The sequence below is a fragment of the Pangasianodon hypophthalmus genome, chromosome 8, assembly GCF_027358585.1.
Source record: "Pangasianodon hypophthalmus isolate fPanHyp1 chromosome 8, fPanHyp1.pri, whole genome shotgun sequence".
Taxonomy (NCBI): Eukaryota; Metazoa; Chordata; class Actinopteri; order Siluriformes; family Pangasiidae; genus Pangasianodon; species Pangasianodon hypophthalmus.
In genome coordinates, this window is record NC_069717.1 from 5,034,641 (window position 1) to 5,058,712 (window position 24,072).

Below are 24,072 nucleotides of genomic sequence, written 5' to 3' on the forward strand. Positions count from 1 at the left end.
CATATTTCATTTGTTTTCTGTTTTCCTTTCTCTGAATCTTTCATTTGTGATCAATCAAATATCTGCATAGCAGAAGTCATCTTCTCATCTGTTTACTGAATCTGGTGTTAAACGTCAAACAAAGTCAAATGTAATGGTGTGTATGGTGTTTCTGCCAAGACTATTACTAGTTATTTAATGATATTAAATGAGTGCTTAATAAGAAAGTCAGACAGAACTGTATAAAAATAAACAGTGTTTTTTGTATTTAATTTCACAGAATAAAATGATTCTATCCGTTCTCAAAAAATGGACTCCCTAATTATTACAGAATTTCAATAATGTAAATTTAAAGTACTTAACATATAGGCCTTGATTGGCTGAAGCTGGAGTGTCAAAACTTCACGCAGATAGAACCTTAGAATATGAATCCACACTGCTTTATGTTTGATCATGGACTGGTTTATATCTGTCACTGCTGTAGCGTTATATTAACAGGACGAAATGTTATAGCATAGGGATGGACAAATCACTATCATAGGCACCTGGACAAGGAGATTAAGTTATTTTTTAATTATTTTTTTAATTCATAGTTACCCAGTAACCAAGTAGGTTTGACAGCCAGAAAAAGAGGAAAAACCCTACTCCTTAATGACTTATTTATTTATTTATTTATTTATTTATTTATTCATTTTAGGAAAATATAAGATGTAAATCACCACAAAATCACTTGCATTTATTACTGTAAATTAAGAGAAACTTCTGTAGCTCTCTAGAGCAAGTCATTGTTGTTCTCAATCTTTAATAAATTTCTATGTACAATTAAAAAATAACCAAAGAATTAATGTAAAATCTATTTTTTGTGTGAGACTCCACTGAACATCTTTGATTTTTAAAAACTATTTTTTTCTTTCTTTCTTTCTTTCTTTCCTTTTTGCATCAGTACCAACAGTCCCATACAGTGTAAATTTTATGTTCATAAATTACATTTTCTAAAAAACTTTGTCTTCATTACATGTTTTGTTACAAATTTTGGACATTGGACGATTTTATTTTACAGTCCATTTACTTTTTAATATTTGATATACATTTTAAGTAAAATAAATAAATAAATAAATAAATAAAGGAAAATCTAAAGAATCTGGATATGCTTAAAAAATAATTTCTGCATGAAATGTTAACTATAATGTGCTTCATGGAGGTATGAAAACACTGTCGAAACAAAGCACAAAGCCATCATATAACTCTCACGCTGTTACTTTTTGGGTAAACATATCAAGAGAATATAAAGACGCTCACCAGACTTGAATAATAACCTTTAGGTGCGATGTGAGGAAAGAAACCCAGAGCTCACAGCCGAAACATTCATCACTGACTTGCTGACTTTTGTTAAGGATGCAAACACAATGTGCTACATTATAAACTTTGTTAGAAGAGAATAATAAACTTAAACTCATTCACTGCTCATAGTCCTTATTAAATCATAGCAAACTAGCTCATTATACGTTATTATATTACGTTAGCTACCACTTAAGTCATTTCCCGAGCAGCACATTGGAGGTTTTAACTTCAATTTATGATTTGTCCACCCAGATTACAGAATTGGTTTTGCATTACCCACAGTCCTGTATTTGAGCTACTTGCTATTTAAAGTGCTATAGACATCTCTGTTGGAAAGAGATGGCACAAATGTTAATCCTTCTGAGTCCTCATAGGATAGTCGACTTTGGGATATTTGAATTTCTACTCTCTCTTTCAGTCTCCTCCCCACACAAAAGATCAAAAGCGCCAATAAATCAGTCCTCATCTTCCATTTCAGTCTGAAATATAATTTGTACACAGCAGGGACAAAGGACACTTTCCGTACCAGCCACAAAATGAAGCCACGAAACAAAAATAGGCACTGAAGTAATCTGTTAATAAAATATGCTAGTCTGGATGAGAACATGTCTATATGAGGCTGAATAGATGGAAAAAGTCACTTCTGTCCACTGGAGCAGACTGAAGCACTGAATAAACTATGAACACAAAGAAGTAAAGACAGGAATGCTCTGTTTTTTTTTTTCTGTTTATCTATTTATATTTTTCCTTCTTCCTCACATTCTACCACTAGGGGGCTTAAAACCTTCAAAGTAAGCTTGATCTCTAAACTCAGCAATGATCTGTACACTGTTTAGCCCTCCAGGATTATTAACCTGAGTCAAAGTGGGGGTTTTTGTTGGGGGGTTGGGTTACGATTATCATATCACACAAAGACGCACTGACTGCCTGACAGTATCCTAACAACATGCTGTGCGTATTTATGAACACTCTACACATCAAGTGAACACCGATTGGTTGAGGTGAGGAGGTGTGTCCGGTTGTGTACCCGGAAACATGACATGTTGTGACCTTTCCTCCATGGGTTTTATCAAGAGTTGCAGAGTAATACTGTCAATATAATTCTTTAATCAGACTGCCAATCTGGCATTGCTACAATGATGTGATATAATTAGCACTAAGTGTCCATAAAGTGCCACAGTAAGGGTGAGAGAGAGAAAGGTCAAGAACTCTATATTTAATTTATACTGAGTTATCCAATATAATTACATGTATGAAAAGAACAACAACGTCTCATTTCATGAAAGCTAGTTAGCTAGCTTCAGTGTTTGGGTAGTTAATACGACACCAGTGTCCGACCTCACTAATACTCTTGTGGCTAAATGGGCAAATCCCCACAGCCAGGCTCCAAAATCTAGTGGAAAGCCTTCCCAGAAGAGTGGAGCTTATTACTAACAGCAAAAGGGGACTAAATCTGGAATGGGATGTTCAACAAGTACATATGGGTAGTAGTGGTAGCTCAGTGGTTAAGACGTTGGCCTACTGAGTAGAAGGGTGTGAGTTCAAATCCCAACACTACCAAGCTGTCACTGGTGGGTCCTTGAACAAGGCCCTTAACCCTCAGCTGCTCAGTTGTATAAATGTAAGGTGCTCTGAATAAGGGTGTCTGCCAAAATGCCGTAAATGTAACGTGATATCTACGCTAATCTTTTTCTATGTGAAAAATGGGTCTTCCCTATGGTTGATTTTAATGTCTAATAGCACTGCATTGCCGATTTAGAATCTGGAAGTAAGTATGTATTAATTTGCTGCTTCTTTGCCAATGTAACTGACTAACTGACACATCTAAACAAGTAGATACTTAAGTATGAACCTGGCCAAAGGCAGCAAATTTAGCATTAGTAAATCCTGACATATGCTCCATCCACATCACATCACTCCTTAAACTGGCAACAAAGAAATCTCCTCTCTCTGTCCTGAGGCTGACAGCGATGCTTTGATTACTTCACTATCAAACTTCAGTGTTTTAATGGGATGTTAAATTTTATTAGCAATCTGCCAAGCCTGCTTGCTCAGTTTCATTGTTGTAACTGTTAAATTTAGCATTTGATTACTTTAATTAATCATCCTGATTTTTTGTTATAGATGGTATCATTGCAGTTAATTATTTATAGGCTACAATGGAAATGACAACAATCGTATAACGGTAGCCTGCGGCAGAGCAAATAAATAAAATACAATTGGGTTTGCTATTTGCACATCATTTAGTTATGAGCAAGCAAACCACAGAAAACAAATGTTAATATGTAGTCATGGTGTATGCAAGATTGCATCCATTCAATGTCTCGATATAAAAAAATTTGAAAAAAAAACTTGTTAAAAAAAAAAACACGCCATGTTGTGGTGATTGTCACCTCCTTCTTGTCTTTTATTTTCTGATATCAGGACACTTTGCTGGTCTTTATCTATTAATTATGTTGTTGTGCAAAGCCTCTGTGGCTACAGCTCTGATCTGCTGCTGTAGAGATTTCTCGATTAAGGCTTTGAATTCTTGTGAGCAGGTTATGAAACAGCGGAACGTACCTCTCAGTGCAGAGGGCTTGTCGATGGGAAAGTCTCCGTCCCAGACGATGGAGAAATCCACAGGCAGGTCCCCCATCTCATTACCTTCATACCAGTACTGCAGAAGATAAACAGACACAATATAGACACTACATGAGTGGAATGAGTTCCTCCAAGGCATTATTACATACAGTTATGCTGTCCAAAGACAGATAGTGAGGTAGTATGAGGTTAAAGACACCCTGAGGTAAGGCTAATAGAAAACAATGTGGTATCAGATAGCCACAAATAGTGTGTAGTTCAGTATCTAGAATTTGGGTCACATTTGGGTCTCAATTTTACCTTTGTAACTGTAATTATCACTTTTTAAATTAAAAAAAAAAAAAAAATGCCTCTTTCATCAAAACACGCACCACTCTTCATATACTTGCTTCAAATCACATTATTGAGCTACGTAATCCCATTTAAATATTTTGCAAAATAGTAGGAATAGCTTGCGCTTACGAATTTAAATGCATCCACACAAACTTCCAGCTTTTAAGTACAGTTCCGCGTTTAAACTTCACAAGGCGGGGAGGAAGGTGAATGATAACAACATGCACTTAGAGAAAAGTGACGCTGGTTATCCAAGATGGCTGCACTGTACTCTCAGCTGCTGCAGCCCACAGGATACAGTGTGTCTAATATCCTTTCTACACTTTTCTGGCCACAAGCTTCAGGATCTTGAAAGTTGCAATCTGACAGGCTCATCGTGCATTTGCACTTCTGTGCACTGGTTTTCCAGCATGACAAAACAAGCTATTCAGAGCAAGACATAGTCACCGGACTGAAGAAAATTGCAAAATAAAGTCTTTAAAAGATTGTACGTGAAGCACTTAGTGGTAAACAAGAAAGATAATCTCAAATGTTGGCCATAGTTGGGCTGTGAGAAAACGTCTGTGGTCATCTACTATGTCAATCAATTTGTGGTTCTTCGTCATGTTTTTGATGATGCATACCAGACTCTTTAGGAAAACTTAGCAAGGTCTGGCTTGCAAGACTAGCTGTGGTGTAACTTTACAGCTTTTTGCTACATGGTGAAGTTTTGTACATGCTTATAAATTACTGTATCCTAAACCACATCAAGTCTGTGTGACATCACTGAAGAACTGGATGAGGTTTGAGGTCAGAAAAGATTTCGGGTGTGATGGTCTTCCATTACTTATTAGCTAAAAAAGATTGGTAATGCCATGTGCAAAACTAAAGAAGCAAACTCAGGACACCAAACATGTTTTAGCTGATTGACTGCAATAAAAGGGGAATCAAAAGGGACCTAGGAATCTGACCCAAAACACAAAGAACAAAGCTTAATCTTAGAAAAATGCATTAAAGCTTGGCCTTAAACCCCAAACCACACCTCTATCAAACCTCTCAGAGTCTGGGTCTCAGGTCACCATATATATAATTCCTCCAACACATAATAGTTTTCTTGATATAAAAAGCGAAAATCGACTCAAGTCTGGCATTATTACTTAGAAAAGTTGCACAGTGTGTGATTGAGAATTGCAATGGAGTAAACAGAACCTTTTTTTGTCTTCTAATACAGAACAGAGAAGGAGAAGGTGGAGGTTTTACCGTTCACTTTTTAATTAGTGAAAGCGGCAAGAGCACTTGGGCGAACCAAGCCGGCGAGAATATCGCTGAGCAGCACCATCGATTGCAGCCTTCATGAGCATATAGAGAGAGGAAAAAAATACATGTGCGGGTGAACCAGTATGAACTCCTGGATGGATGGAGTATTAAATAAACCTGGCCTCGCTACAAACTGCCTTCCAGTCTTTCTCTCTCTGGGTAAATGCTGGGTTCATAAGGCCGATCAGTGGACTAGAGAGCTCCAGCAGAGAAGCTGCACCACTTTAATTTCCATTTAGGGCAAAACCAAAAAGTGCAGAACCAAGGAGTGGAGCGATCCATTCCTTCAGCCGGTCATTAGGGCTGAGTGAAACGTCAGCTGCTACGCCGAGGCTCGTTCATCCGTGCGGGCCAAATCAATCACTACAGGGCACACACTACATCATGAACATTCTCTAGCAGCCGGAGAAGCCGCAAAAAAAAAAAAAAAGGAAAAAAATGTCCTCAATGTGTGTTGGTCTTAAGTCTTTCCCCAGCTGCTCTGAGGGAACTATCTGAGAGGAAGTGGAGCGCGCGAGGTTGTGCTGAGGGTGACGAAAAGCTGAAGCGAGGCTCTCTCAACCTGTTGACACCAGGCTCCCAAGCGGCTGCATGTCTCCATCAGACCCAGCTGTGCTGCTTCGTACAGCGTAATTGGGGTCAATTATGGATGACCTGGGTAGCGCCAAAGGTCAGCGAGATCAGGCCTGAACAGCATTAGCTTATCTCAGAAATTTGTTATCGTGAAAGCTTATGAGAATAAGTAAGTATAAGAGTTTGGGACAATAATGGCAGATTCTGTGAAAAGAGGATTAGGGAAGATTCTGGGCTTCAGGAAATATACCTGTAGTCTGAAAAAAAAAAAATCCACAAGAAAAGCGCTGCCTATTGTATCGACTGTATTTGCAATTTGGGTTTAAATCCAACAATGGGACCGTTGGAGAATGAAAAAAGGAATGATAGCACAGCACAAATCCCAAATAAATAAATATAAAAATAGATATAATAGGTTGTTGTCATGCATAAGTGATGGTGATGAAAGCTCCAGCAGCGAAAGTCATACACCATGCATTATGGGTAGTAATATGATGTATTTTCTTGCCTATAGCCTCTTCTCCTGTGCAAGGCAGGCCAGCTTCGAGGAGATTAGCCGCCGAGTGTAAATGTGCTCAGGCCTTTGTGTTGGTCTGTACAATACAGCTTATCTGTGCCAGGAGTGAATTGATTTTCCTCAGGCTTGTCTTCCCACAGTATCACAGTGCTGCGTGATGAGACAGCCTGGCCTGAATCTGTCAGGAGCCTCACTGGGAACAACCAGTAAACGACAAAAAAAAGAAGGTATTCTTACCTTCAAAACACCCCCCCCCTTTTCTGTCACCTCACGAACCCATCAGCAGCCCAGACACACAGTTAGACACACTACAACAAATACATCATCAGCACTGAAAACCATCAGCAGGAATACAGAGGGCCATCTCTGCCATTTTGATTACATTTCCTACATCATGGTGGGTTTATTACAATCCCGTTTGTATGCCGAAGCTCAGTGCGCACAGAGCGTGGGAAGAGCTGGCTGGGTTTTTTAAAAGCTCTCGCTTAATAAATGATGTGCTCAACAATCTACTTAGTGCAGCGAAGTTAATACAGCGCTGCTGTTTACGGCATTGGCAATGATGAACAACTGTGCAGAGATATTGACTTGCAAAGCAAAAAAATAAATAAAAAATTCCCCCAATCTTTTTTTCGAAATTAAGTGATTGCAATTAATTCCAATAATGGAATGAGACCTTTAAGCATTAACTAGGATTTTATTCTTTCAAAGATGTTTACTTAAGAGTTAGATAAAGATCGCCCATAGCTTCATTCGGCTCCGCTTTGACTCGTCAATGCTGGCTCCCTTCAGTGACGGAATGAAAATCAATCTGGCTTAATGATGGAGGTTTTCCTGTACATTTAATTGAAGTTATCAAACGAGGTCAGACTCAGCAGAAAGCTCACATGACGTATGGGAATGGGTCTGCTGGGTGCGTTATTTAATGCTAACCTAATTTCTGAGTCGTAGCGATCTTGTTACTGGGCTTCTACCAGCAATAATAGAATATAATTTGCTGGCCCACGTGTTGCGTCATGTCTTTAATTACTGTACGGAGAAGAAGGGAATGATAACTCTGGGTTATGATAGCCAATACAGAAACAATGGCTATCCATGCCAAACCAAGTATTATTTGGTTTTAGGTCATTTCCCCTTAGAAATAAGGAATGATATCATGGCATACTCATGGTAATAGTGATAAAGAGAGAGAAAGAAAGATGGTTGAACTTGTGTCATCATAAATGAGCTAGGTGCACTGATCCAAGGCAAACCAAAGCATTCTTTCCCCATGAGGACTACAGTGATCTCAAACAGAACTTTCTGGAATATCACTTACGGGGCAATTTCTTCATTTAGATTTTCCAGAACAGCTGAGGCTCTTAATACACAGAAATCGCTCGAGGCTTGAGGTTGGTACCGCAGACTGAACATTACATTAACCGATCAATTTATTTCCATAAAGCCCACCTGCTACAACACTCATTTAATGCTGCGTATCATCATATTATGATAAAATGACTCAAAAAGTAAGAAAGAAAAAACTTTCCTTCCATGCTCATAAAATGAGGATTCGTGTGCCACTTCACTTTACAGAGATCGCCGCTGGAAACTCGCGGCCCTAGTTGGAAACGGGGTCCATTCACGTGTTACCGTGATGCACATTAAACTTCCTTTTTTCTTTCTTTGCATGTTCCTCTCTATGGCGCAGCACAAAAACGCTAATGCCTGATTGAGCACTTGATGAGAATAATAGAATAATGAGGGGGAGCTGGTTCAAAAAGCCTGACAAAAATAACATTTAAGTGTTTTTATTCAAAAAGCCTGCACTACCCTGCGCAGAGGGTAATGGCCTTCTTTGTAAGGCGCTCTCTCGAGAGGCTACTTCATAACTTAGGCATTGAGGTGAAAAAGGCCTCTGTGCTAATTATTTCCCCGGTAACACGGTGGGTGCTTGTCGCTAAGGGGTCACCGGCGCTTAGCAACACCAACACTTGCAACTCTGGATTCATTTCGGATGTTTTGTTCATGTTTTGTTCAGGGGAAAAAAAAGATATGAACTGAAAAAACCCTGAATCCTTCCCTGGCTTGCAGGAGCACACCAGAGCTATAATAGTTCATCTTGCGATGAAAGTAAACCTAAACATTTATAATGTTCAACTTACGCATTTATCATGCATCTGAAAGGTCGAGTGCATGGGAAAGAGATTGATCAAACTAATATATGCAGGTTGTGTGCCTGTGTTTCGCTGATGTCAGCAGTACACATCATGTGTTGAGATAAATCCCAGAGAAAGCGGCCTGTGTAGGTTTGGGTATGCAGGTGTGGAACTGCAGTCCCGATCAAGTTACTAGGACCAATTTTCACAGGGTCTCGTTTATGAGGGAACACTGTTTATAGCACACAAGTGTAATGTCTGCACCACAGAAAACTTTTATAAATAAAAGATAGTGGTCAGAACTGATGAAGAACAAATAAGGCAGGGCTGGAGGAAATGTAAACATATCCAATTAAGACCTTCCATGATATCTGAATGGGGAAAAAAGAACAGGCTTAGAACACACCTCTGAGGTACACCCTTGTGGATTTACTAAGAAATAACAGTCACACATGTGTAATGTCTGTGTGCAAGAAAACTATTGTGAACAAAAGTGCTGATTAGAATTGATGACCATATTCACATTTAGGTACAGAAGATCAGTTAATTTTTTCTTTCAAATTAAAGAAAAAAATAAGGTAAAGTTGGGGGGAAACGTACACATATGCATTTAAGACCTTCCTTCAGATCTGAATAAGGAAAAAAAAAAAAAAAAAAAAAGAATAGACTTAAAATACAACCCTGAGGTACACCCTTGTGGATTCTGAGTGATATGAATTCTAATTATGTCTTTGAAACAAGTGTAATGTCTGTATACAAGAAAACTATTATGAACAAATAGGTTCAGATGATCTGTGAACAAGGAGGCTGCTTGAGAATAAAAAAAAAAAAATAAGGTACAGTTGGGAGAAATATCCATTCAAGCACTTCCTTCAGAAACCAGAATGGGCTTAAAACACACCCCTGAGGTACACCCTTGTGGATTTTGAGTGATCTGAAGTCTAATTATGTCTGTGCCTGTTATTTTCAAACACGTGTAATAAATGAAATCTGTCAACATCACCACAATAATTATTAATACGCTAGTTTCCCTTCACTGACTTCTGCTGCGTCTCATAATTACACATCTCTCAATCTTCGATTCCTCCGCTCGAAATTAAATCAGAATCTAAATCGTACCTCTGACTGCCACACTGAGCGAGTACAGTATGGTCCTTCATTGCCTAAAAGATTCTGAAGTCACACAATAGCAGTATTGTGACAAGCTGAAAAGGCAGCTGTCTAAGGACTGGGACCAAGCAGGGGCGGAAACAGCGGAGAAATTAGGGAGAACACAGGACAAGTTAACTTGATTTTTTGTCAAAAATAATGGCTTGTTGCTCCAGTGTGAGACATGGCCTGAGGGAGCACATTTGCATCAGGATATGAGCAGGCGAACTGGCTGTAACGCAACACCAGTGCCTGCGGGAGTTTCAGGGGTTCAGCACTTTTTTTTTTTAAACGCAGCCTTTGAAAATAACTGAGAGCTACTGAAGCGTATGAGTTCAAACAGGTGTGCCAAGTAGCTGGTGCTGTCAGTTAATGAAATCATTTGTGACTAATATGCTGTGTAATGTTCCTCTGGAAATAACTTTAGGTATTTAAAAATGACCAAACTTTTAATGGTCACATTTTACACAGTGGTGGCTTAGCTACGAGTTGCTGGTGCATAAGGCTAAATCAATTATTCAAATATTCAGCTACATAAAATTCCTGCAATGGATCAGCAAATTCTCACATACATTCTATCTCTAAGTCAGTGAATGACTTCAACGTTCGTATGCTAAAACCCCGGTTATTCTCAATGAGCATTCATTTTCACACTCTTTGGCTGTAAGACAATGGACTAACACTCTGGTGGACCTTTCATAGTGAACTTTGAGTTGGTTTATTTGTCCTCAGAACTGAATTTTGTGGTTAGGTTAATGCAAAGTGGTCGTTTTATTTTGTAGTGGCACTCCACATTAGCACCTTTCACTAATAAGATACATCAGTTTTGAACTTGAAACAGAGAATAAACCAATGCTTCAGTATTTTTTCCAAGTACTTGGTTCAGTCTGCTGAAATACTTTGCTCGGTTTGCATCTGAACCCCAGTCCGCCAGTTTACGACCCCTGGTCTAGAATATCACAGACTTAAAAAGTGTATCAGGTACTGAATGAATGGCTGTCACAAGACAAGAAGAGGAAAGGCTACCAAAATCCTAACCACTCTACAGAGGAAAGCCCTTTCGCCAGCTTCCTAACATCATTTTTGATTAAAATTCTTTGGGTATGATCTCAACCCAGTCAGACTGATGCTCTTGTGAAAGAGTTCAGAGTTGAAAAAAGCTAGGTTGCATTTAATAAAGCCATGCCAGGGCCATGAGTGCAGAAAGATAAGGCTGATTGATTCTCTGTCACCCATCTGAGGATGCTCACAATTTCATTAGCATGGGCGCCGTGGCCTCAGAGTCACCTGGCTTGCCGGCTGAGGAGGAGATGCGGGGCCATTTGCCTTGACGGACACAGTGATTGATTGTCGTTGCCTTGCGTGTATGAGTGTGTAAGAGCGCGTGCGAGTCTGTGGATATGAGGGGGGAAGGAAGACACCATGATGACATACACCCCTTCGGGAACGGGAGTAATCTGTAGCATGTCTTTTCTGGTGTTGGATTGCTATTCAGTTCTGAAGATGCATGACAAGTAAGAGAGGCAGAGGTCAAGGGGGGAGAAGGAAGGAAGGAAGAAAGTAAGGGAGGGCGGGAGGAAGAGACTGTGTGATCTGTGTTTGCTGTGTCACTGGTAATCAGAGTATCGATTAATCTGACCATCCCTACACAATGCTGAGAGAATGAGAGAGCTGAGAAACAAAGAGATGAAGGCAACAGGGGGAAGGGGGATGAGATGAGATGAGAAGAAAACAAGTGAGATGGGATGTGGGGGTAGGGTTTCCTCTCAGAGCCACAGGCAGATTCAGATTTACAGCCTGTAACGGCTCGTGTGGAGGTTTTAACTGATTTATAAGGCATGCTGATTCTTCGCGGTCATTATGAATAAATCAGGGTGGAAACGGATAAATTAAACGTTTCCATATTAATGCACTAATACTCATCTAGAAAGGAGATCAATATTTCCAATACCTGATTTAAGAATGGTCGCCAGAATGGCTTGGAGGACGCAGGAAGATGCCATTTCACAAGTTCAAAATCAGACTCATCGGTATAAAAGATGGCATGATGAATCAAGGAAGCTCATTTGATGAAAGGTGAAATGTCTTGATTATACCACAAGCCATTTTCCAAATGACCTCAATGACTGATAACCATAGACATATTAAAAACTGTGCCTCAATGGAGATTGAGTTGCACAGCAGTATTCGAGGCAGGGATGGGGCCAAAGGTCATGGGTGCACACAGAGCCAAGGGGGAGGAACTGAGGCTGAATGGAAACAGATGGGGGAACATCAATCGATGTCCTGCTCTGAAGCCTTGCCGCCATGTCATCCTGCAAAAGGACAATGATCAATCCCAGTACCCAATGGCCCACGGACGTGATGCTCGTCATTAAATGGCTATGGGATGTCAATAGTCCTGTCGAAGGACACCAATGAGGCAGGTGACCCTTGACTTCTAAAGGTCAAAAGGGCACAAGGCACACGCTCCACCTCCACTCCTGCGCTCGCCTTCCTGTCATGCTGCATTATGCACCACATCCAGCTCCCGGCTAATTATTTTACAAGATTCCCTGGGGTGAATGTGACAGTCAATATGGCAACCATTTGGGGAAAGAGCCTAAGAAGGAAAGAAATACGATGACAAAGATGGAGATGAAAAGAACATAGTGAGACAGAAGTGAGAGGGTGGGATTAAAGAGTGAAGAAGCTAGAAAGGAAGGAACCGATGTGAGAACGAAGAAAAGAAACTGAGAAGGAGAATAAAAAGTGAAAAGAAAGATGAGCAATATGACATTGAGAGAGAAAGAGAGAGAGAGAGAGAGAGAGAGAGAGAGAGAGTGGGAGAAAAGAAAGACTGAAAGTCTCGACCCCTGACATGCCCCATTTTTCACTTGGCTCGAGAAAAGACTGTTAGGAATGGAGGTCATGCTTTTTCTCATTTTCTTGTTTTCTTTTTCTCTCTCTTTTTTTCCATGATCATCAGCTGCTCACTGGAAAGTCACCTTGGCACCTTCGCGGCATTTTCGGCAGGAAACCTCGTTGTGCCTCTCTCCCGAATAACAGTGATCTAGTGCTCACTGGAGAGGCCTCCTGTATAGACAGCCTGCTACTGAGTGAACTCTACAGAACGGTCCAGTATAATACATGTCTGCCTTCAACACTTGTTCAAATACCATCTGGTTTAGTCTATACTCGAAAGGCTACGCCGATGAAAAATGAGGATGCTGAAAGCGGGCGGTATTGATGCCTTCGTTGCTGTTTACAAAACACGAAGCATGGGCTATTCAAGCTGGAAACCACAACCTCCGGCTCAAAACTCAATCAATATCTAAAATGCGGGCTTCCAAAACCTTCTACGTGGAAGTAACCGTTTCTTCTGTTCTTTCCAACATTGACAGACATATCTAAACTATTTTCCTATTTCAACAGCACAGGGAGTTAGTGGCAGGCTACAGTAATTTACTCTCCCGTCAGATCATAGAACAGTGTAGCTCAAAAATTTCAACCAATACCACAACCAAGGGGAGTGTCAGGCAAATTTCACCTAAATGTAGCTTATAGTCTTTGTCTTTCATGAAGACTTACTACAGATAAGTGTCCTAGCACAACATTATATTTTTAATCTAAACGTAGGCTAGCATTTTCCTACCAGGCTAGCGTCTCCTTACAAAAAGTGCAGATTTGACCGAAATATAATTCCATGGTTGGCTCTTTTGAGTATTTCTCCGTCATTATGAATATACCATTGTGGAAAAAGGTAGGAAACATTATTCCTTTATAATGGTCATCAATGTTTCCAATGCCTGATGTATTATTAAAAGTAACCTTTATGTTACAATGTGGATAGTTAAAGCCCGAGGTGGTTTAGCTAACTCGTAATCGTCTTCCATCAAGGGAAAAAAAAAGACTACATCAAATTTTTCTCAGACATACTCACAAAAATGATTTAACACATTAAAGTTGTGATATTCAATCTTTTTCATTTCATACTAGTACATATAATGTGGAAAATTATTTAGAAATGACACACAATTGTCTCAGAACAAGTGTATTACATAGCTGGAAAAAAAAAAAAAGTTTGGAAACCTGCCTTCTGGTCCGGCATGTATGTTTTGGATTGGCCTCTTGTCAGTCATTGTATAGAAACGCCCCCAACGCCCCTTCACATCATCATAAATCATTACACGTTTATCGAGTTGCAACTTGGCTTGCAAGGCATTGAATGTCAGTTAGCATGCTAAAGCTAGTTAAACTACAATAAGTTTTGGGGCAGAGCTTTGTGTACTTGGCGGTGAAAATGGCGGCAGGCTCAGTGAGTTTAAAAAAAAAAAAAAAATCATTCAAATGTTATTCACCTCCACCCATTTACCTGTTAGAAACCTTTTTTTTCTACAAATCTTACCTAATTCACCTTTAAAGAAACTCTAATTGTTCAGCTAAAATGTGACAAATGATTGTCAAATGGATGAAGCTCTTTGGACGAATTGCAAAATGTCTTTAAGATTACGCTAGACTGACCTGGGTGACTAAAAACCTTCACTGACATATAAACCCCTTCTTTTGACCACTCTTACACACAGCACAGTGTTTAAAGTGTTTATTTTATAATGGAATCCTTTTGCGGAAATTAACTTGAGTGTTCAGTCTGGACACAGTGCTAAAACTGTCACTGCAGTGGTTTTTGCAATTTTTTTTGAAGTAATACAGGAGCAAGAGTGACGTGTTATTGCATCATAAAATATAAGAGCCAATCAGGTTCCAACATGCAAATGCAAACCATGTGCTACGACACAAATTTACCAGAGAAAGAGTTTCATATTTACATATTCAGAGAATCTTTTTGATGAGTGTAAAATTGTTGGCACCTCTAGCCCCTTTTGATAATATTTAATGTAGAAGGAATAACTACTTCATTCACATGTACATGAAACTAAAGAACACAACTTTTTTTTTTTAATGATATTAGGGATTCAAGTAGCATAGACTCAGAGAGCGTTCTTACCGATGTGTTCTGGCACTGTATACAGGAGCTGTTGAATCGCACGGCTGGAACTCGCTGGATTTTGCCCTGGATGCTGAACACACATTCGTAGTTCTTTTGGCCCGACTGTGGCTGGGGAAGGTTTCGAGCTCGCAGTGTGATTGGTCGAACGACACCCGCCGGAACCAGGATATTGGTGCTGTGCAGGATCTGGGGGCAACCCTAAAGATGGCAGAAGAGGATGAGATGAAACCATTTAATCATCAACACAACTCACGTAATACTACACTGAAGAGCGCTGTATCTGGACTTATTTACATTCATTAGGCATCTTTTCTTAAGAAGAACCATTACTTCCACTCTACTGGACTGAGAACAATGACTGTGGTTCATTCGAAAGGAACCAGCATTCACACACATGGAGCCAGATGTGCTTCAAGAAAGAAGGAGGCTGTTAGGAGATGCCGAAGAAAAAGCAGCACAAAAGGAGGTTAAAAAGCCCATTACAAATCCGCCGCGTCCCTCTCCAGCTTTTTTACGAGCTGTGGGTTTTCCTCGCCGCACCACACTGATGAAGCGGTAAATGAATATCGTCTCCAATATCATTACAGCCTTGTCTGGCTGGAACTGATCGAAGCATACATCAAAGCCACTCGTATTGACACTTTCACTAATAACGCCACGCTAGCCCACCATACTGATGAGAAATATTATCAATGTTCAGGATGTGCACTTCAGACATCTTTTCATAAAGCACAGCAGAGATGTGACTGAGATCCCGAAAGATTTACCTCAGCTAAGAAGACAAGAGCGGAAAATCTAGGAAGGAATGGAAAGATTTTGCTAACTATGAAGCTACCTACCCACTATTTGTGTGTGTGTGTGTGTGTGTGTGTGTGTGTGTGTGTGTGTATGTATGTATGTATGTATGTGTATATATATATATATATATATATATATATATATATATATATATATATATATATATATATATATATGCATGCAGGATAAAATAAAATAGATCCAAAATAGCTAGGCTAACAGTAACTAGTTAACACAAAGGGTAACATTCCAAGTTCTTGTTATTGGTGTTACATTCATGTTACTTTCTTTTTCTTTGAACAAACCCAAATTTTCAATAACGTTCACCTGCTTAGCTGCTTTACCAATGCTTTAGCTACAAGCTAGTTTATCTTATCTAACCGTCTAACCCATAAATAAAGGACCAAATTGCAATTAATACTTATAAATGTTACACAACTATAAATGTTCAACTGTAAAATATTTTCTAAAATATGTGGTTATAGAATACTTTTTAGAAAATGATGTGCAATGTATGTCAACAAACTTTCACAAAAAGATTTAAAAACTTGGTGTTTACCTGTAGCTGTGAAATTCTTTGGCTTTACCCGCTTTCCAATACAAATGTCTACAAAATAATCAATTTTAACAGAAAAGAGATCACCAGAACTATCTTGTCTGGCTTTTCAGCTCTTAAACTGTAAAAGTTTGATATATAAATAAGCATCAACCTCACTGGGAGCAAAAATAACAACAACAAAAAAAAAATGCTCATCCTAGAAAAATAGCACCAGGTGAGCAAAAACTCCTTCGGGCATCTTTACCTAGTCACGTAACACCTTACGACCTTCAGGAAGAAGGAAGAAGACCCTTTTAGACAGCATGCTGTGTCCGCTTCGTCCTCTGCTGCAGCTGTGCATTAGAGTGCATTTAGTGTGATCTGTTATCTGTTTAACACTGAACAATAATCAAGGAGGCTGTAAAAGTAATTTGCCGGCGCAGGAGTCATAAATCAGAGCTGAGGCCGCCCGGCTCCACAGCGCACCACACTGCTGAGAGTTTAACAATGATGCAACTCTCTGAGCAGTGCCGCCATCCATCTCCGCTCGGCCAGCTGATTCGGCTTGCTCGGCGCATCGGCACGCCGATAAATCTCATTTTCATATCGGGGAGTTATGAAAAGCAAGATATACTCCCTGCCGAGGCACAGGGGAGGCACAGGTGGTGAAGTGAAGGTAGCAGGGGAGGAGGGGGAGTGCGCGATCAGAGAGCGATATGAATCCAATTTATCAGGGTAAATGAATCGGCTCTAGTTCTGCACAGAGGATGGAAAAAGAGGCTGGAGTTAACCCCGGGAATGATGAACGACCGCACGTCATCCAAACAACCGAGGAGAACCTTCCTAAAGAGAATCAGCCAGTAGAGCGAGTGTTTTACCCATTCGACCAAAACAGCAGTCTTTAATTAACAAGGGAACGACGAGGGTCCAACGTCGCAAAGAAACATCATGCCTGGCTGACTGACGCGGTTCGGCTAGTGGGATTCTTTTCAGCCACTAATGCGCTACATTTTCCATGGCGTAGCATGTAACTTGTCTCGCTGTGCTTAAAGCTGCTGCAGGACAAAGCTGGAGTAAGTGAATAAGTGACAGTGCGGAGGAAGACTAACGCTAGCAACAGTGCTGGAAGAAGACTCAGACACAGCAGACAGAGAGCCACAGAGAGCACGACAAAAGGAGAGAGCGAAATAGAGACAAACAGATCGGAAGAAAAGCAGGAGGACTGAGATAATAGAGGAGGGGTAAAAAAAAAAAAAAAAAAAAAGACTAAAATGGAGAATGATGACGAGAGTGAGTGTATTTGTATGAGCCATTTTGCTACATGGTTACTCAGGCTAGTGTGCATTCGAGTGGGTTACATGAGGGTTTTTCAGCCCAATCCAATCCATTTCAGAGTGCTTTTACAAAAAGATGATTCAAAGAGCAGGAAAAAGGGTAGAGGGGGAAAAAAATTAAAAACCACAGCGGCATGAAAACAGAGTTATAGATATTTAGCGCAGGTGAGTTCACTAATGGATCATAATGGACTTTTCATCAAGTTTCCACTTTTTTTTTTTTTTTTTTTTTAAAGAATGGGACTCAGCTGCTCCATCCCAAATTTCCTCAGAAAAAAGCCAGATTGGATCATTAGTTCCATCCTGCTTAGTAATTTGCTAAATAAATCTTTTTTAAAATCTCTCCTGAAAATTCTTTCCATAACTAATACGTCAGTTGAGAGACAAAGAGAAAGAGAGGAAAAAATGAAACAAACAGGAGTTTATACTAAAAAAAAAAGGCAGTCAAATAATGATCGATATTCAGTGTGTGAAATATCCCGTGTGAATGATGGACATTTCAGAGCCTGTTGCTGTTCTTTATCAATAATTAAACTGCTAACGTCCCTCTGCACAAACCGTGCTGCTTTCCTTGGAATATAAGCAGGACTGATAACGGCTGGTGTTATCATTAATCCAACTGAAAGCACTGCTTCACCACTAGACCCATTTTCATACTGCTACACATATTGTGTTGAGATTATACGTCATATCTACCAGTGGCTATAATCTTCAGGCTGGGTGTGAATCCCTTCCCTCAGCGCCGTCTTTGCCCTCAGCACAAAGGCACCATCAAGAAATTTTTTAAGGCCGACTCCCTTAATGTCAGCTGCCTCGTTTTCATTAATGAGATCCAATCGGCAGTTAATTACAAATTAAACAACTCGGCGATGGAGTGTTTGCTGAATGTGGTTTAAAGGGTACAGATAGAGTGAAGGGCTTGTTAAGAAGGGATTAAGACGAGAGCATGCTGGGATATCACGCCCAATACTCATTACTTACTGTTGGACAATAAGGACTTTATTTAGTCTAATTTGCTGTTTGGTTTTGTCCTCTTCTTCAAGCGTTCAATAGTGAAGCGTAATAAATACTCAATCCTTACACTGAAACTGCATGGCGATCGCTTGTGCTGAACTGTACTGGCGACCCCTTACTGTGAACCGTAATCATGAATTAATTATGATGAACCCTTATGATGAACCCCTAACGGTGAACCCTGACTGTGAAACATTACAGTTAAGCATAACTGGGAATCCTAATGGTGAACCGTTATACTGATCCTTAATCCTAATGGGGAACTCTTACAGTGAACCCTAACGATGAATCCTTATGTCAGTCCTTAATGGTTAATCCTAATAGGGAACTCTTACGATAAACCCCAATAGTGAGTTCTGATGATTAACACTAATGTTAAACATGTTAAACTGAACTAATTATGAGAATTCTCAGCTTTCTAAAAAAGTTTTACTTGGAACTATTTCTGATGGGGAAACTACTGGGATCCTACATTTCCTGTGAGATCTTTACATTAACCCCTAACACTGAGTCCTAATGGTGAACCTTATGTTGCACCTTTATGGTGAACCCATGTACTTTTAGGGAAAAAAAAAAAAGTCCATCCTTAATGGTTCTTCAATCATTTCTTCGTAGGAACCATTAAAGATTCAAGAAAAGAGATTAAAGATGTAGAAGCAGAAAGGCTCTCATGTAAACCTTTTTTAGAATGTTGAACCCTAATGGAAAACCGGTACAGTTCACCCTAATCCCACTGAGGTTCCACTGTTGAGCCCTTGAGCAGGTCCTTAACCCTATCTGATCCAGGGGCATCATATCATGGCTGTGCTTTGAACCCATCTTCCTAAAAAGCTGAGATATGCGAAGAGATGATATTTGCTATACTGTATATGTGACAAATAAATAAAATGTAACGGTGAACCTTTACAATTAACCGTAATGGTATACCGAATTACATTTAACCCTAATGTAATGGTGAACCCTTACAGTTAACCCTAATGGGGAACCCTAATGGTGAAATGGTACAACCTTATGGTGATCCCTTGCGATGAACCCTTTTAGTCAATTTTAATACAATGTGAACCACTACAGTAAACAGGAATGGATCTAAGCATTCAGGTTGATGGCTCTTTACTTCCTGTTTAGTAAACCATGTTAGCAGACGTTTTTGTTTTTGAATTACTGAATAAAACTGCAGTATTGCAGGCATTTTTATTCAGTCGCTTTTACCATTTCTTGTAAATCTTTTAGGTTAAGTGTTTTAAATATTATTATTATTGTTATTTTTGGTATTATTCTGAGCTGTACGTAGATGTGTGTAACTGTATCCAGGCTGGGAGCAGCTGCTTCGTTCCCCAGCAGGCCCTTTTCCTAATACTGATTAGCACCCCATTAGGCAAGTCCTGCTAGCTTACTGCCTGCTGACAGTCTCTCCATTAACCTTATAGTGCATAGGCCAGTTATCACACGCCTAAGCATTATTGTCTGTTGAAACATTAAAAGCTTGAATGGGGAGGAATAATAGTCTTTCCTTGCACTGAGCCATGAACGCACATACAAAGACACACAGACCTATACACACTGACACACAAACAAACGCAGAATGCAATCTTCCACTACATGACCGTTGGAAAGAAAAATGAGCTGTTGATTGCACAAATTCTCAAGCAACCAATTGCTGGGTCACTCACTCAATTTCTCTCATTTTTCCATCACTTCCTCCCTGCTAATCCCATTTTCAGGCTCTGTATGCTATAAGCCATGAAATATGCTCCCTTCGCTCAGTGGGGAAACAGGGAAGAAAAAAAAAAAAAAAAAAACTCCCCAGCCCCAAATTGTTTGGGAACTGTTCCAATTAAAAAAGTTGCATGATGTATTCACACTCCGCTCTTCGGGAAAGTAGCTGCTGATGGAGCAGCTAAACGTACACAAGTGCGACATGCATCCGTCGCTCGGCTAATGCTCTTAAACTGTGACTGGTGGTTAAAGGAATACTTCACCTATACAAGCTAATGGGAGTGAGAAATACTGCTAACTAGGGAGAGTTTTTAAAAATTGCATTGCAAGGCACTTAGCTTTTAGGGTAAATTACTGCCGTAAGCCAACCTTTAAGAGCAGTAGCAGCTGGATGTCCCAGCTGTCTTATTCTGCACTGAGGTCTGGACTTGGGTTTATATTTTATTACGGAACTGAGGAGAGGACAGTGCCTTAGTATTGGAGTCACTAAAAGTAAATGAGTGGCTTGCATTGGAAATACACTTGCCACATACTGGGTGGTAGCTGGGTGTGCGTACATTTCTGCTTTTCAATTTTTGTTTCGCATTAAGAAAATCGTACACCTGGACATGACTGATTATCCGAAATATATAATATATATTTTGAAATTAAGTTGGTTTACTCAAAAATGCAACAATCATGCTAAAATAAACTGGCACCTTGTGGAGGATTGTGGGTAATTTGCAGAGCTAAGCACCGCCCGCTATTGTTTAGCCTAATAAAAACAACATTCAGAGATGTCTAATTAGCTTATTATTGACTCTACTTTTTTCCTTGCATAAAAATACTCAACTCATTATCTCTAGACATTGAGCTAGCTTCATTTTCCCTGTGTACCGTCAGTTTTTTAGCTTAGCACCAACCCTCCAACAACCCTTTGGAGCTGGCGAAGAAGAAGAAGCTTCTTTTATCATCAACCCATTTTGGAGCTAGCTAAGTAGATAATAACATGCTAATAAACAATAACAGCTGCACTTAGCTATATGTATGTTTTCACAATTTTATATAACACTCTAACAGCAAGACATTTCCATTTTTCCTTTACTTTATGTTCACATTAGCAAGAGACAGACAATCATCGATTTTCTAAATACGCGACACAGAACGACGGTTTCCAGGAGGATTTTTAGGAGGAATAAGTTTAACAGTGCACCATCTCGGTATTCAGCCCCAGAATGAAAGTATGAAGTAGCAATTAAGGGACCCACTTGTGTTTTTTCCCTTTTTCATCCCAAACCTCACTAAAAGTCAGCTCGACACAAAAAAACATCTCTGAGCCTCTTAAAATGTTCTCTGATTGTGTTATCAGAAAAGAGAACGCCGATGTGAACCCCTCTGGCAGGAAGACTTTCGCTAATGTTAAAATGCAGATAGCTTATCGCCTCTGGCTGGCGTGGAAGCAGCGGAGAGTCGAAGCAGAAATCTGGAGCACAGCGTGGGAGCGAGCAGAATGGCTCCAGCTCTACATCAGCCAGTGGGCAGCAGCAGGCTCGGTGGGACTTTTCCCAATGGCCCTGGAGACCAAATGAGCGGCTGACAGAAACCTGCCGTGTTGCTTCCTGTGCGTCCGGGGCGTCCGGTGGCGCACTTCCTGCTGAGCTAATGGCTCCAGTGTCACTCATCCCACAATTAATTACCTCTGGCCACCGGGTGTTAATGAAAGAGTTGCCCCACTGAGACCCGGAGGGGGAAAAGGAGTGTGTGTGTGTGTGTGTGTGTATGTGGGAGGGTGAAAGCGTGAGAGATGGAGGAGAGTGTAAAGGAAAATGAGTGTGAGATGGAAGTCACAGAGAGAGAAAGGGAGAGTAAGAAAGAGAGGGATGAAAGAAGAGAAACAGAGGAGGTGCATTTGATATGCAGGACTCCCTCTGGGAAAAGGACAGCGAGTGTGCGTGAACGTGTGCGAGTGTGTGTGTGTGTGTGTGTGTGTGCGCACATTGGTGCTCTTATCCATTAGTCTCAATGATCCTCTCCCTGCAGTGCTGCTCTTTAAGGTTAAACATCGACATGAGCTAATTAAGCTGTGTGTAATGGTGAATGCTATGGAAAGGGCGGATGTTACAGTATTCTAGCTGTGCTGTCAGTCAATCAGCGCCTGCTAAGCTAACGCTAACCAACAAACTCCTCAGGGGGCACAGAACTGCACTGAATCAATAAATAAAACAGTAATAAGCTTCGTCTATGCTTATGTGATGAGTAGTTTAACTGTAAATTATTACATTAGCGTTTCAACGTCAACATGATTACTTACATTACACACTTGTAAATAATGTCTGTAGTCACTTGTGTAAAAGACATAAAGATATATATATATATATATATATATATATATATATATATATATATATATATTGGCTGTATGTAATCGCTGTTTGTCCTGCATGTAATTGCTGTTTGTCCTGCGCTTTCCCTGGTGCAAAGGACTGAAGAACCCGTTCAAAACAGCAGCTCTTTACAGAGATGCTTTTTCTGATGTTTTTGCTTCGAAGGAGTTTTGTTTGGAACAACTAGATAGGAAAAGTGCTGGGCAAAGCACCAAAATATAATCAAATATTGATAAGGAAATGTTTATTTAACAGTGATAGAAGGAGTCTCCAGTGTCTGTGCTTTATAATAGTCAGGAAGTTTTCCACCATGGGAAAGTCTTCAGGACAGAGGTTGGGTTTTTTTTGGCTTTAGCATCCAGAGAGAGAGAGAGAGAGAGAGAGAGAGAGAGAGACCGGTGAGGGAAGCTGTGATAACAGGAACAAACTTTTCGTGGGCGTTTCATAACATGAAATAGAATAAAAACAAAGATGTGTCGTTCTTTAATAAAGTTAAAATTGTATGTGGTACAAGAGAAATAAAAACACGTGGTTATAGGAAAAAGATGAGCGCTGGGGCAGTAACTTTAAGCTCTGATTCGCGTTAGGTTGCATCACACCACTCTGTTGTTGAACATGTTCCTACTTCCTACTATTTTGTTCCTTACTTACAGAATGTATGACCTTTCTGAAATGTGAACACCTACACTGTGGCAAATATGAGAGTTCAGGCTTCATTTATTTCCTGTCTACTAGGTTTTAATCAGGTCAAAAGAGAAAATATTTTTTGTTATTTTAGCACACAGCATTTTGGTTCTTTGGGACCCCCTATAATAAGCAAGTCAGTCTGAACCAAACAGCTTAAGCATGTTAAGCTTTGATATTAGCAGCTAGAGAGAACTGCAATTTAAGAGTGTTAGTGGATAAAATGTTGTTAAATGAAACATTTCCTAGACAACCAGCTCATGTTTTGCTGCCGTCTCAAAAAAAGCCAAATGCGACACAGGCTTTGGGGCCAAACAGGACAATAATGTCTCATCTGTGCAGTGCAGAAGCCATCAAGCGTGATAAATCCAGCTCCTAAATCTGCCACACATCTTTATCCCGCCAAGACTAACTCTGTCATAAAGTTTTATAACTTAGGACCCAAAATTCCTATCCTGCAGCCTGCAGGGACTCCTCTCATTCACTGTTGACTCACGATTCTGTCTGTGTTAAAAGGGAGACGTTTTACAGCTCGCTTACGGCTCTGCTGTTCGCTCTAGCAACAGACAGCAGAGAAGTCAAGAAGGAGGAACGGTTTGTAATTAAGGGTCATGGATCAGCCATTGGCAAAGGTCAAAAGCCATCTGTTTACCCAAACACCATGTGAATCCTCATCTATCCCTGCGATGCATAACAAATGGGGTAATATAAAACCCGTTAGCCAGC

General features: G+C 40.1%; 1 protein-coding gene across 1 annotated transcript in view; it reads right to left on the reverse strand.

Moving 5' to 3' along the window:
- The window catches only part of plxna3 (plexin A3), a 176,787-nt gene that overhangs the window by 36,021 nt on the left and 116,694 nt on the right, over nt 1–24,072 (reverse strand). The window contains exons 10-11 of the mRNA XM_026928009.3: nt 14,897–15,097; nt 3,883–3,979 (exon numbers count right to left, since the gene is read on the reverse strand). Of these exons, the coding sequence (XP_026783810.3) occupies nt 3,883–3,979; nt 14,897–15,097 (298 nt within the window). The remainder of the gene's footprint in view (nt 1–3,882; nt 3,980–14,896; nt 15,098–24,072) is intronic.